The sequence below is a fragment of the Glossina fuscipes genome, unplaced genomic scaffold (assembly GCF_014805625.2).
Source record: "Glossina fuscipes isolate IAEA_lab_2018 unplaced genomic scaffold, Yale_Gfus_2 224, whole genome shotgun sequence".
Lineage (NCBI taxonomy): Eukaryota > Metazoa > Arthropoda > Insecta > Diptera > Glossinidae > Glossina > Glossina fuscipes.
This window is the reverse complement of record NW_023998567.1, coordinates 1008195-1022828: the sequence shown is the minus strand read 5'-3', so window position 1 is coordinate 1022828 and position 14634 is coordinate 1008195. Positions and strand designations below refer to the sequence as shown.

The 14634-nt window shown below is 37.7% G+C and overlaps 1 protein-coding gene across 3 annotated transcripts in view; it reads left to right on the top strand.

Annotated features, from left to right (window-relative positions):
- The window catches only part of LOC119642516 (exostosin-1), a 183545-nt gene extending 170012 nt beyond the window's left edge, over positions 1-13533 (top strand). Inside the window, exons 10-11 of one of the 3 annotated variants that reach the window (XR_005248069.1) lie at positions 12539-12703; positions 12761-13533. Coding sequence is in view for 1 of the 3 variants with exons in the window: in XM_038041660.1 (XP_037897588.1) it covers positions 12539-12647 (109 nt within the window). In the remaining 2 variants the exon portion in view is untranslated. Of the gene's footprint in view, positions 1-4334; positions 4525-4624; positions 4682-12538 lie in introns of those variants that run through there. The other 2 variants (XR_005248070.1, XM_038041660.1) reach the window with 2 other exon arrangements.
- Positions 13534-14634: the final 1101 nt, after the last annotated feature.

The window sequence follows — 14634 nt, the reverse complement described above, 5'->3', positions numbered from 1 at the left end:
TCCGTTAGCACACATGTACAATGACGCGAATATATAAAGCTTGTCGTCTTATTATAATATAAGCGTGTTACCTAGACTTAGATTTAACTATTAAATGCTTTTCCGCAAATAAATACTGTGCTTCTAAAAAAGTTGCCTACATTTTTAACATTACGTTGAATTGTATGCAAATTTGGTTACAACAGGATTAATAATACGAGCGTTAGCATTCAGCGCCATTTATGGAACGACAAACATTATGTACAGATTTTACTTCAATTGAATTCACTGTTTTATAATAACACGTGTGCAACGCACGTTCGCATATATAAGCAAGGAATCTCGACAAATGGGTCAATGGTGCTGGGTTAAAATTTCAAGTTCGGTAACTGATAGCGCTAGGCGACAGTGCTTTACGACTTTAGTCTTAGAATATATTTGTCTGGCTGAACTAATTATGACAGTATTAATAATAATGACAATATACATATATATATCTTTTGCCGTATTCTGGCTGCTTTTCATGTTCAATCATATCAATTGATGTTTGCAGGCCTTCTTAACTAAATAAGGAAAAGCAGCCAGGATGCGTCAAAAGATCTAGTGAGATTTTACTTTCGTAAACATCTTATTTATGGGTATACTGAAAATATAAAAACTAAAAGTCATCTCTTCATGAAAGCATAAATCCATCATCTGGGTGGCCATGTGCACATCAATAAAACACAGTCAGCTCGTTATACTGTTATCTTTCCTTCACTGAAACCAGAGAAGTGGGGTGGTGCTTCCGTTCGCGGAAATACTTCTCATCTTCATAACTTGAAACAAGGTGAATAGTAAATGGAAAGGGAGCGGAGGCGGAGTATTGTCGGCTTGATCAATTATCGACTCCGATTTTGGACGCAGTGCAGCTTGAATTGGTTCAACGCAACATCATTGGTTCACGGCTTTACATAGCTTAAACTAATCGCACCGATTGGTTATGTTTTTGGGGGAATTAGGGGATTTGGCAGTACTTTTGAAGTGTAAGAAACAACTGATGCTGCTTTCATCCAATGGATGCACACTCGCGGGTTACCAGCTTCTTTATGTTTCCATTGGTTGGTTGGTCATTGACAGATGGTGAGTTTTATCAGTTGAAGCTTCTAGATTGTGTATAGTCTCTGCTTCCTCAACGACATGCTCATCCTGGCCTCACATTTTTGCTCTAAAGGAGTTGGTTCGAAGCCCGGCCCACGCACTTGTTTAGACAACGGCTTCCATCTTCTGGCTCTAGGATGGCCAACGTACATTGTAGTTTCACTATAAGTTTTGGATAATAATTCAGGGCCAGTATCTATTAATACTGAGTGTTCCCCTCTGTTAAAAATTGTCAAATCGGAAAAGGCTGGAGTTTTGAGTTTTTTTTAACCATTAGCCTCTTGATACACTCGTCGTCGATCGCCTTAGTTTATTTTACAGTCGCAGCCGCATTTTTTCCACTCTCGTCTCTATACAGTCATATTCAATATGCATGTCCATTGTCCTTGCATAAGTTATCCCACCTAGAGTGCCTTTTGCGAATGTTGACATGGCTCTTTTCTTCTGGGGTTAACTTTCTACTAAAATCCTTTTCTGACTTATTGTTGCGAGCTTATTGCTTAGCTATTATTGCAGGTGGATAGATGTCGAAGATCACGTATTATGCATTAGCGCATATTGCACGGACTCCGCAGCATAGTGTCATGAGTACTCTATTTGTCGATTCTTTGAGCATTTTTAAGTGAGTAATTTTAGGTAAAGTACGGCCTGAATGCATACTTTTCAAGCGATAACGTAACTTTAGCAGTTGGGTTTACGGATCTCTGGGCGAATCAATATTTTTTGAATGCGCGGCGCTTTATTGCTTTATTGCCCCAAATAAATGCTTGAAAATTTGACAGCCAATTCCATGTCATTGGCTTCAAATTTCAGTGCGGTCGACTTTACCGCTGGGCATACAGCCACTGCTCCATACCGATTTCTTTTTCTTCTTTTCTTTCTGACCGTCGTTGTGTTAAGTCTTCCCAAAGTGAGTCGTCATCTTAAGAAAATAAAAGACGTGACTAGGTGCGCGGGTATCTGCGAAAAATGCTTTTGATCTTTTGACATTTCCATTTCATATAAGTAAATTTAGTGAACAACTTTCCGAATTTTAAACTAATTAAACTAATGGTTTCAATTTAACCTACAATGATGTAAACCCAAGAAAACTACGTTACAAATTCCGAAAGAAAAAGGCGTTTTCGGAGTAATATTCCTGGTTGCAGTTTTTCGCTTAAGAAAATATCATTTATTCGAATATCTGTCGCTGAAATATCGCACAAACAACGCAAGCTATCATACTTTAGACATGCAATTTAAACAAATAAATTTGTGGTCAAGATTGAGATCATAAGCTTAGCAAATCAATGCTTCCTTCAGGGATGTTCATTGCGCTAAGAGACAATTATTGGGAATTAAAAGTAGTGTCATCGCTAAAAGGATTGCTTTTGAAAAGCAGTTGAGTTCTACTTAAAAAGTAAAACGATAGGAAAACAAATTGTAAAATTTGATATGCACAATATTCTCTTACGTATATTCTTATTATGTCAGTATAATAATAATAAATGCACGTGATCTGAAGTGCAACGAACGAAAACGCAAATGTGCCAACACTTATGTTGCTATTTCCTTCATATATTGCTTAATCGCTAACTTAATTTATATTTTCATCCTTTTATTTAAGCTTATGACTGCGAAGAGAAAAACAAGTGAAAACCTCACAATTGGGCTACGGCGATTATTAAATGCCATACACTACATTGTCTGACACAATCCTTATTTTTGCCATGGATCCGAAAAAGTATAGCCTGATTTTATATGAACCTACTATTATGAAAGTGTATATTAAAAATTGGATCTCTTGGCAAAGAAAAGCTTACTTTCTATTAAAGCGGTTGTGGCGAAGATGTTCAAAAATTGTGGTACCTATTCAAAATTCATCGTAGGTAATTTTTGCATTAAACTGGCATAATGGATCAATTTTTAAAATTTTTCTGCTCTAAGAAAAAAATTTTTTTTAAAAAACCTTATATAGGCTGGAATCCAGAAGTAGGTGTGGGTTGTAGAAATTTCGTGAATATGTTGTAAATATGGTGCAGTAAATTTTTTATTTTATTATGGGTTAAGTTTCATCATAACATATTAAAATTTACTCTACTCTCTCCTACAAATGATCAATTTTCATAAAATACAGGGCAGGACCCAAAAATAGGCCGAGATGATCCCGTTAAACGCAGTTAAGTTTTTTATCTTAAATTACTATTACGATCTGATTTTCATCATAAATCATAGAAAATTAGATATTTTTGTCATATGAATTTCAGTTTTCGCTATATGAGAGGGTGTTCAAAAAATTTCCGATCCAAAGTGTTCATACTAATTCAAAATGCCGAACTACTGTTACCCGCTTTTCGCGAGAAATTTTGAAAATTGAAATTTTACTTTTGCAATAACGACCCAAATACATTAGTGACTTAATTAAATTCTGGCAGAGTATGTTCCGAGCCTCTTGTCTTTTCTCCCCGATTAGACACATTTCTTTCGAACGTATTTAATTTGCGTTAAGTGGGTTATAACATCTTTACTTTCAACGAAATTGAAACTTTCTAATAAGTTGTTAATATAATTCGTCTGTGACATGCTGTTTGTGCGGCTTTCTTTGTTTTGCGCGAATTTTATGCCGAGACAATGGTTTGCCGGATCTAAACCCTTTGTTCCAAAAATTTGCGCTTACTTTTCCTCGAACTGCGCTAGTTTAGTGACTACTATTGTTAAATCGTCGACATAAATTGGAGCTATTCGTATATCATTATCGTATTTTTCATGTACATATTATCATCAGCCCGCAACGTTTTTCAGGTGCTCATGCAGCTTTTTACACCACTATCTTCCGGACTGCTTTAATCCGCTTAATTTCCTTTGGCTGTTAATCGAGCGATTCTTTTTTTCGCTTTCCCCTACTTTAATCTGGTTTGTATTCTTAGTACCCACTTACATTTCGCTATTTGCTTACCTTTGAATTTCTTGACATCTGTTCATTTTTTATTATTTTTATGTTTCTTATGACATTTTTCCATTTATCTGATTACCCACTATTTAGAGCCTTAAATGCTATTTTTGAATCCATTTGAGCAACCTCAATTGTTTTAAAAAACTCATTGTGGGCGCCGGCGTATCTCTTTGGTGTTCCACTCTAAAGTTGTTAATATCATCTACATTAACCTTATTCGCTTTTTCGTTGAGCAGATAATAGTAAATACGCAGGCCTACATAATTTATTTGTTCAATTTCAGCACTTTCATTATTTTTATGGAACTTGCCAGTGACCTTTATATCGCTCCTTTTGATTAACTTCTTCCCGATTGGATTTTTAGGACGACATCCATTTGACTATCTTACTAAACATGTGGCTTGAAATTCGCATGCAACGTGCCATTTCTGCATTTGTCCTATTTTGCCTTTCAATCACTCCGCTTTGTTGACGTGTGTATTCGAATCCATTGCCATACTTTTGTATTCTCTGAATTTATCAAATAATTGACTTTTGCTTTTTATTATATTCTTACGGAAATCCCAAATCTAGTCATTTTCTACAATCAAATGTACATTCGCGAGGTGCCATGCAGCTGCAGATCGATGAAAGCGATTAGCGGAAAAACAGACAGGTAAAAGCAAAGTGCATATTCGCAGGCGCCTCATGCAGCTGCAGGCCGATGAAAACGGTTGCCAACAAAAGAAGGTTAACGAATTAAAAATCAAGTCATAAAATTAGGTGCTAGTAATATGATGGCAAAAATATATATAAATAGAATATTTATGAAAAAGAATATTTGAGTTAAACAGTCGAAAGTATTGCCAAATATAATTTGTAAATAATCCTACATTGAAAGAAATATAATTGTAAATAAAAGAACTTTGAAGTGTATTTGTCTTGATCAAAATATCTGCGATCTAGTGATACGGACTGCATCTCATAAGAGCGAATTTCATAACAACTGGTGTCAGAAGTGAGATCGTGGAAACCAAGCGAAATGGCGAGATTAGAAGAACTCAAAGTGGAGCAGCTCAAACAGGAGCTGGGAAAGAGAAGCCTTCGTACAACCGGTACTAAAGCTGAATTGAAACAAAGACTGGTCGAACAGCTAGAAAAAGACGGACAGGACCCGTCGATACTTGAATTCGAATATAATACCGAGGGAAAGGAGCAAGCCGACAACTTGGGAGGAACAGAAAACGCAGCTGCAAAACAGAGCGAAGAAAAAGGCGAAGATAGTGCAAATACATCAAACATTGTGCAGTTGTTACAATAAATGCAACAACAAATGCAACAACAAACGCAACAAATGTAGCAACAAATGGAACACATATAGACGAAACACACGAGCAATTGGATGCCAGAACTAATGCACAGGAAGAGAATGCAGACGTCTTGAAAAAGAAAATAAAAACCTTAAAAAAAGAAGTGGCTAAACTACAAACTAACGACATAACCGCGAGCTCCATCAAAGTAAAAACACCCGTATTTGACGGCACCGCTAACTTCGACGCATTCAAGATACAATTTGGTATTGTTGCAACAAAAAATATGTGGGATGATGAAGATAAAGCAGTCGCCTTAGTAACTTCCTTAAGAAGAGCAGCAGTGGAAATTATCCCGATAATCCCGGAAGGAAAAAGAACGGAATACGCTGCAATTATGGATGCATTGGAAAGGAAATATGGTAGCAAACATGTGAAGGAGGTAAGCCATCTAGAATTGTCTTCGCGCTGCCAGAAACTGAACGAAAGGATCCAAGATTACGCTACCGAAATCGAACGCCTGGCCAATCTCGCTTCTATCGGAATGCCCAACGCCGTGCTGGAACGATTGAAAATCGACGCTTTTGTTAGAGGACTTCGTGACGCGGAGCTTAAAATAACTATATGGACGTCATCTAAAACGACGTTTACGGAAACGCTTGGCTTCGCACTTACACAAGAAGCAGCTAGTGTGCTATGGACATCAAGCATAAAGGTGAGACGCACGGAAGTTACCAGCGAGAAGGATAATTTGGATGTGGTCTGCGCGGCGCTTGGACAAGTCCTGCGCGGTAATAAGCAAGTGTGGGGTTCAAAAACGCGCAAGTGTTATGTCTACCAAAAACCTGGGCATTTTGCACGGGAATGCCGATCAAAGCACAAAAGAACACACTCCACGTCACCTACACCGAATTTTAGTGAAGGTGCCAGCGAAATATCCAACAAACAGACGTTAAAATAAAAAGAGTCAGCACAGCAGGGCAACGGCTGACTCAGAAATTTAGTATCCCTATGGTCGTTATTACTCAGGCAAAAAGAAGTATTAGCAGCCTAACGATCGATGGGAAGATTCAGGGCTGTGAACATATCATCACGCTAGACACTGGTGCTTCGCATTCAATTATCAACAGTACAATCGTCAAAGAAAAATTTGACCCGTTAGTGGAAGCATATTTCCTACCGGCACTGGTGAGGAAGCTGCTATTAAAGGTAAAATTATCATCAACATTTCGATTAGCGACGTTTCAATGAAGCATGAATTTCTGGTGGCAGTTATAATAGACGAAGTAATATTGGGGATGGATTTTATGGCAAAACATGGCTTCGTACTCGATATGAAAAGGCAAGTGTTACAATACGCTAATGTGACTTTGCCGACAGACAAGCCGAATCGACAGACAAGCCGAAGTGTTACTAGTTGTAGTACAACAAGCACAGAAAATCCCTCCAAACTTCGAAGCAATAGTGTGGGACGCGGCTACCGAGGAGCTAAGGCTAAACAAGATATGGGTTGTCGAGCCGAGTAAAGAATATACGAAAGACAACATCATCATTGGAAAAGCCGTTGTATCACCAGTCAATAATTTAATACCAGTACGGGTATTAAACCCAACCAGCGTTACAACAAAAGTTCACAATGGGGACATTATAGCGTAATGCCAAAACGCCGAATATCTGGTAAGTCAGCAAGCCGAAATACCAAAAACATGCTCAGAGGTATCCCCAGAGGCTGAAATTCTCATAAAAAAAAGGCCTAGCAATCTAGATGAGCAGCAGAAAAAATATGCCAAAAAGTTTTTGCTGGAAAATTGGTCCATCTTTGCCGTCGGTACGGATTTAAATGCCTAGCAAAAAAGAGGAGAAGTGGCGGACTTAATCAAGACATGCAAGAGCGGAAAGTTATCGAACCTTTAAATAGCCCTTGGTGTTCGCCAGTAGTCCTTGCTAAAAAAAAAGATGGGTCTACCAGATTTTGTGTGGATTACAGGAAGTTGAACGAAGTAACCAAGAAGGATAGCTACCCTTTGCCTAGGATCGACGACACCCTTGACACCTTCTCAGGTTCGCTATGGTTCTCAAACCTAGGTTTGAAATGTGGGTACTGGCAAGTGGAGGTCGCCGAACAGGACAAGGAAAAGACCTCATTTTCCGCTGGTGACGGTTTATATCAGTTTACCGTAATGCCGTTTGGATTATGCAATGCGCCTGCCACATTCGAGCGCCTAATGGACTGCGTGCTAAAGGGGCTGCACTGGAAGACATGCCTGGTGTATTTGTACGATATTATTGTCATGGGTAAAGTTTTCAAGGAACACCTAAAAAATCTGGCAAATGTTTTTTACCGATTACAAGCAGCAGGTTTAAATTTGAGTATCGAAAAATGTATGTTCTTTGGGAAGGAAGTGACATACCTCGGGCACAAGGTCTCTACGACTGGAAGTTCGCAGTTTCTTAGGACTATGTACATACTACCGCAGATTCGTCTTCGGGTTCGCCACGGTTGCTAGCGGACTGCATGACCTTACAAAGAAAAATCAACCCTCTACATGGGCTAAGTCTCAAGAGCACGTGTTCACGCAGTTAAAAGAGCTGTTATGCGCAGCACCCATTCTAGCTTATCCCCTACCAGGAGAAAAAATTATGCTGGATACCGATGCAAGCGCAGAAGGCTTGGGCAGTGTGCTCTCCCAGCAAATTGACGGGAACGAAAAAGTCATTGCATATTATAGCAAGCGCCTATCTAAAGCCGAGAGTAATAACTGTGTCACGCGACGAGAACTGCTGGCAATAATGCAATCTGTCAAGCACTTCCACAAATATCTGTATGGGCCCCAATTTCACCCAAGGACAGATCATGCTGCTCTGCGATGGTTACTCAACTTCAAAGAACCAGAAGGACAGCTAGCCAGGTGGATTGAAAAACTGCAAACCTACCAATTCTCGATTTCACACCGGAGCGGCAAAACGCATGGCAATGCCGATGCTATGTCCAGACGGCCATGCGATCCGCACTGCAAACACTGCGTAAAAAACGAGCATAAAGGAGGTGTCGTTATCTGCCGAACTATCGTGGAGCCCAACGGCAGATTTTCGAAGGAAGACATGCGCAGTGCCCAAATGGCGGACAAAGATTTAAACGCAATATTAAAGGCCTTAGAAAAGGAAGAGCGGCCTACCTGGGAAGAGATTTCAAGAGAAAGTCCGATTACGAAGGCGAATTGGGCTCAGTGGCAAAGCCTCACCATTGAAGATGGATGCTTGTGGCGCATATGGCAGAGTGAAGATGCTTCATGGGCTAAGAAATTATTTGTGGTCCCACAAGCAAGAACTCATGAAATTATAAGGGAGTACCACGATGGACCAAGCGGAGGGCATATTGGTATCACAAAAACCGTGGAGAAGGTCAAGGAGAATTTTTATTGGGAAGGCATTAAGGACTCCGCAGCGGCATGGATTCGCAACTGCGATCGATGCAGCAAATCAAGAGGCCCGAAAAGTAAGCCGCGAGGGCGCTTGTAGCAATATAACGTGGGCGCACCGTTTGAAAGAATCGCAATGGATATTGTTGGGCCAGTTCCAGCCAGCAATGCAGGAAATAAATACGTACTAGTAGTCATTGATTACTTCAGTAAATGCTCAGAGGTATACCCCTTAGCTAACTAAGAAGCGAAGACAATAGCCAAAGTATTCGTCAATAATTGGGTTACGCGGTTTGTAACTCCCATCGAGCTGCATTCAGACCAAGGTAGGAACTGTGAATCTTCGATCTTTCAAGAGGTTTGCCAAATATTTAGCATTAATAAAACTAGAACGACTCCGTTGCATCCTCAGTCTGACGTAATGGTCGAAAGGTTTAATCGAACGCTCCAAGAACATCTGTGTGATCGAAAGTGATCGACGACAAGCAGCAGGACTGGGATGAACACATACCAATATTTTTAATGGCATACAGGTCGGCAGTGCACAACACCACTACTCTACCCCCGGCGCAGATTTTGTTCGGGTCTAATCTGAGGCTACCAGCAGACTTAAAATTCGGGACACCGCCTAATGTCCAAAGGACCGAGACCGAATATTTTGCTAGATTGAGAGTGATATTAGATAACATGCACCGACAGGTTCGAAATAGAACGCAAATCGTAAGTGACAGGATGAAAGCAAGATACGATCTGAGGGCTAACGCTGACGGATTTAAGGAAGGGGATTTAGTGCTATTGTACAATCCTTTACTTAAAAAGGTATGTCCGTTACCAACAAAAGCAGGTTAACGAATTCAAAATCAAGTCATAAAGTTAGGTGCTAGTAATATGATAGCAAAAATGTATAGAAATAGAATATTTGAGTTAAACAGTCGAAAGTATTGCCAAAAATAATTTGTAAATAATCCTATATTAAAAGAAATATAATTGTAAATAAAAGAACTTTGAAGTGTGTTTCTCTTGATCAAAATATCTGCGATCTAGTGATACGGACTGTATTTCATAAAAGCGAATTTCATAGCAATTTATATATTTTACCGCCTACTATCATCATCTATAATGGTGACAAAATAGTTTCCCACTCATTAGGACGTTTCGCTTAACATGTTCACGGGTTTAGAAATGGTATTTGATTTTGCTTGAGCTGAATGTATATTTCACAACTTTGAACTTTCTCATTCAGATCAGCTAATATTATCATTAAATACCATATAACTCCCAGGCAGTGTCATAATTCAAAGTACTGCGAGGACTTTTCCGTTCCTTTCCTCAAAGGTTGGGGCAGCTCAGCGGCCCACGGAATTTGGGGAAAATAACGCAAGAATATTTTTATTTTACAGAGACTTTTTATTTCAATAAATTCAATTCTCTACCTCGGAGACAAAACCGCGACCTTTTCGTGTGGACATCCCACCCTCGACTCTAAAGCTCAACTAAAAACTAACTAAAGTTACCTTATTCTACTCCTATTCTATTCTTAATCTAGTACTATCCTATCTTAATCTATTCTTAATCTATATTAGTCTACTCCTATTCTATTCTAAGCTATTCTTACCCTATATCTATCCTATTCTTACGCTATGCCTACCCTATCTTATGCTATCCTACTTCGTAGCACTCCTCTCTCCCCAGCCAGAGACGGAGAACTCGTGAGCCCAAAACGAGGGACGACTTTGAGTCCTCACAGTACTTTTAATTAAGATGTGTCATACTTTTATTGAATTTGACATATTTGCAACTTTTCCTCCTCGTAGATTTCACGCAATTAGTACAAATCTTTCGTCTTATAGATACTAATTAATTTATCACCGCATTATGAATTACCGATCTATTTCTTTTAAAAATTACCTTATACTCATGCGTTAATTGAGGTACAAAAATTAGCTTTTATCTGAAGTCAGAGACAAACATCATTTTGCTGTCAATGTGACTAGCGGGTAAGAAGAATATGGTGAATCTCTGTGTAATGTATTGGCAAATATCTAAATGAGTTGGGAGAGGTGACGTAAGGATACCTGAAGAATCGATGATCAAACATTTAAGAAAAGCATGAATACGTGTCCTTCGATTAACACTTACAAATCCATGTTTCGACACAACTTAGCACAAAGTCTGGGATTATTATAACACGGTTCCGATACTCTCCTGGTTTTGGACTTTAAATTTAGTAAAAACGTTGGAAGTTTCCGTACGCAGCTTGATATTGAAAATGGGCCAAATTGGTCATAGCAGAAGCGCCCAGTGGAACGTAATTTTAACGCAACTCCGTTTTTTTCAACAAAAAGTTTTTGATTTTTGTTCGCTACTCGAAAATTATTACGGTTAAAAACCGAAACTTTTCACATATACTTTACGAAGCACTCTACTCTTTACGTCCAAAAATAGAAACAATCGACCATATCCACACAAAATTACCATTAATTAAATTTTACTTTATTCACTTTTCTGAGGTTTTATGCTGATTTACCGTTAGGCAGACAGAATCTTTAAAACTATTTTGTACACTCCTAAATTGAAGATATATTAAATGCATGAAAATAGGTTAATTCTAAAATAAATATGGTAGACACTGATATTACTTTTCTCTTAATAATACCAGCGATATCGGTATCAAATAAAAGAACTTGGAGAGTAGAATGCGAAAAGCATAGTGGTGGGTATGCGGGATTCACTTCCGCCGAATTTAACTTCCTTACTTGTCTTTCACTTTTTTGCTTATAAGATAAATAAAACAAAAAAATAGGGTTGTTACAGAAGATGGTGATGGGTATATAAATTTCTCACTGCTTATTAAGCTTTACTGGATGATGTCATTGGCAGATTGGCGAGTTGTGTGAGAAATACTGCCACTGAGAACTAGAAGCCATGTGGAGGGGACCAACACGCTTACATCTGTACTAACTAACGGTGTGTTATTTTCAACATATAGGTCGCAATTTTCACATATATTGATCAAATATCGTACTTTGATATGTTTCTTCTCAACGAATATGCAAAGCTGTACTTTGGCATACTAAGTATATAAGTGAAGAATTGCATTAGGATACGCCATGTGCGGTATTTAGTGATCTGTCCTGTTCTATTTTAACGCTTTTACGTGCTAACGTCTGAAAGTATATAAAATTCTTCTGAATTTTATGAAATGAAAATGCATGCTGTCATAATAACTTGGTTTTTTTACTATAACGTTATTTACCATCTACAACGCGAGAGAGAAGAGAGATTGATTTAAAGTTTTATAGCACTTCGATCCTGTGGGGTTTACTTTACTTTTCTAAAACTGTATGTTGGACAAGAATACAATTGTTTTTTTTTTTATTTGTCATATAAAGGATACAATTTTTTCGTATAAAAGATATCTAAATATGTGCATTGATATTTTATTACTAAGGAAGGATATCGGCTATCTCTGAATACGCATGAAATTATGAATTTTGGCATTCCGAATACTCCCTATTAATAGATTATTTTATATATAGAATCCACAATTTAGATATCATAAATATGCCTCATTCCATACTTTTTTTAAAATGCAATTTTCCGTTAAAAAGTTTGATTGAAATTGAACATTACCCATAAATTGCTTCAAGCTGCAAGCTTTTAAATCATAAATTTAATAAAAACTATTTAACTATTTGAGTTAAAACTGAAATCCTATTTCTTTCTCTAGTATATATATGTTTATAAACATGTGTATGTATTTTAAATTTTATTTACAGCTATATGCCGCTAGTTAGATCAAATATGCGGTTCGATCCAATATTGTATCGCGATCCCGTGTCAAATTTGCGCAAGAAATATCGACAAATTGAGTTGGTTGGCAGCTAGCATTCCATTAATTCAAGCTACGATTAAATTCCCCAACATGCAACATACCCAAATAAGTAAATTAAAAAGGTTAATAATATTAGTTGAAATATCTATATATAATATATTATTAGTTTTTTAAGAAGAAACAATCTGAACTGATAATAAGCTGAAAGAGAGAAACGAATTTGATAAACTTTAAAAAGTTCGCTTCAAAAAAGTTTAGATGAAGACGTGAAAGCAGCAGACATTGCTAGAACATGATACGCTAAGTCTTTTGTACCAATACACTAGCGTTTTAATGAAAATTGGATATTCTATACAAAACACGCAAATTACATTTTTTTTTGGATGAATAGAATTCATGAACAGAATTACAAAGATGAAAGTGATTTATTTTTTGTTTTCAGACTTAGAACGACTTGCGAACCTGTAACTCAATAATGAATATACCTTTTTTTGCTCTACATGTACTTTGTGCGAAACCAAATTTTTTTAAGGCTTCTTAATCTAAATTTATAGATGCATATATACATACATATCCTTAGTTATTAGTTGAAAACTATTATGTTCAGCTCTTACCTTGTATAAATTTTTATTCTACATAATGAATTGTTAATAAATAAATCTAGTCTATTATAAAACTTTGCGAACTAAAATGGATTGCTTTTGTATAAACTAATCATGTCGTAATAGAGTTAAAGCCATCTAAAAACCATACTACTATCTACCCAACATAACAAATGGCTTCCAGAAATGTTTGGAAAATGAACCGAATGAGAAGTGAGAAATGCTTCCCGACTATATCTGAAGAAATTTTGATGGTGCAGGAATACACTAAAAACGAGTGATTATTTGATAATTTTATGCCTCATGAGGAGCCACATAGCAGAGTAATAGACTTGCGCCCCCTTCGAACGTTAAAGATGCGCAGAGTGTGCTTTTAACTATGCACGTCGAAACTGAGACGTACGTGGCGGCCTTCCAAAAATAGAGCCAATAAGGGCCATAGGGTACGTAGATGGAGGTAACGCAATTAAAAGCGTCCAAGGCTGGTGTACGTGCATTTCCGTTCAGGAAATAAGCCCATAGGTTGAAAGTAAATACAAAATAAAGCGCAATTTAGTATGTAAATTACTGCTTCAAACTATATCAAACAAGAGTTTGGCAACTCTGCGCGCGCGGTGTAGCCGTCTTTGATTTTTTCTGCAATTGATATTTTAATTTCTTTTTTAATTACTTGGCTATTTAGCTTTATTGTGGTCTAACTTTATAAAAATCTTTAAGAATAAAGAGAGTGATTTAAAGTAAAGGAAGTATATTGTCTTTACGTGTTAATTCATTTGCAATTAAAAATTGGAGCTCTTGTAAATGTCTCTCTTCTTTTCCTATTTTGGTGTTTGCAGTTTGTTTTGCTTTCGCTCTCTAGTCACAGTGTCAACATAACACTTCTGCCTTTTTTGACTGGACATGGATATTGTCCATTGTATGTTTATTTACACCACGTCGTGTGAAAACAGGCCCAGAATCTGAATGATTCATGTCGTGTTGGCACTATGATCATTCTAGCCATGCATAGTGTGCTGGTATTGTACTCCGTGCTGTTGATGCAGTCCTAGGTCCATCAAAAGATGGTCATCTTCTGAGTGTAGAAAGCGGGGCATACATTTCTATAAACTCTTCACGGAGACGAGAAATGGTTTCTCAGAATTGAGCATAAATCTCGGCTCCTTGTGGGAGAAGTTTTATATAATTAAGACTGGGTTTGATGACTGACGTTTTATTGAGCATTCTTCTTCTTCCCCAGCTGTCAAAGTTACACTTCGTAGCGTAGCGTGGTACGTCACCTCTATTCCTCCTAAATCTAATTCGTTGGTACCAGTTAGCGCCTCCTCAATGTCTACAAAGAACGTCAGCGTTTCTGCTATAGCTGATTCGGTCGGTAACAAAATAGTTACAAATAAGCCGGGAAGTTCTTCTGGTTCGAGCTATGCTGAAGTAGTAAGTG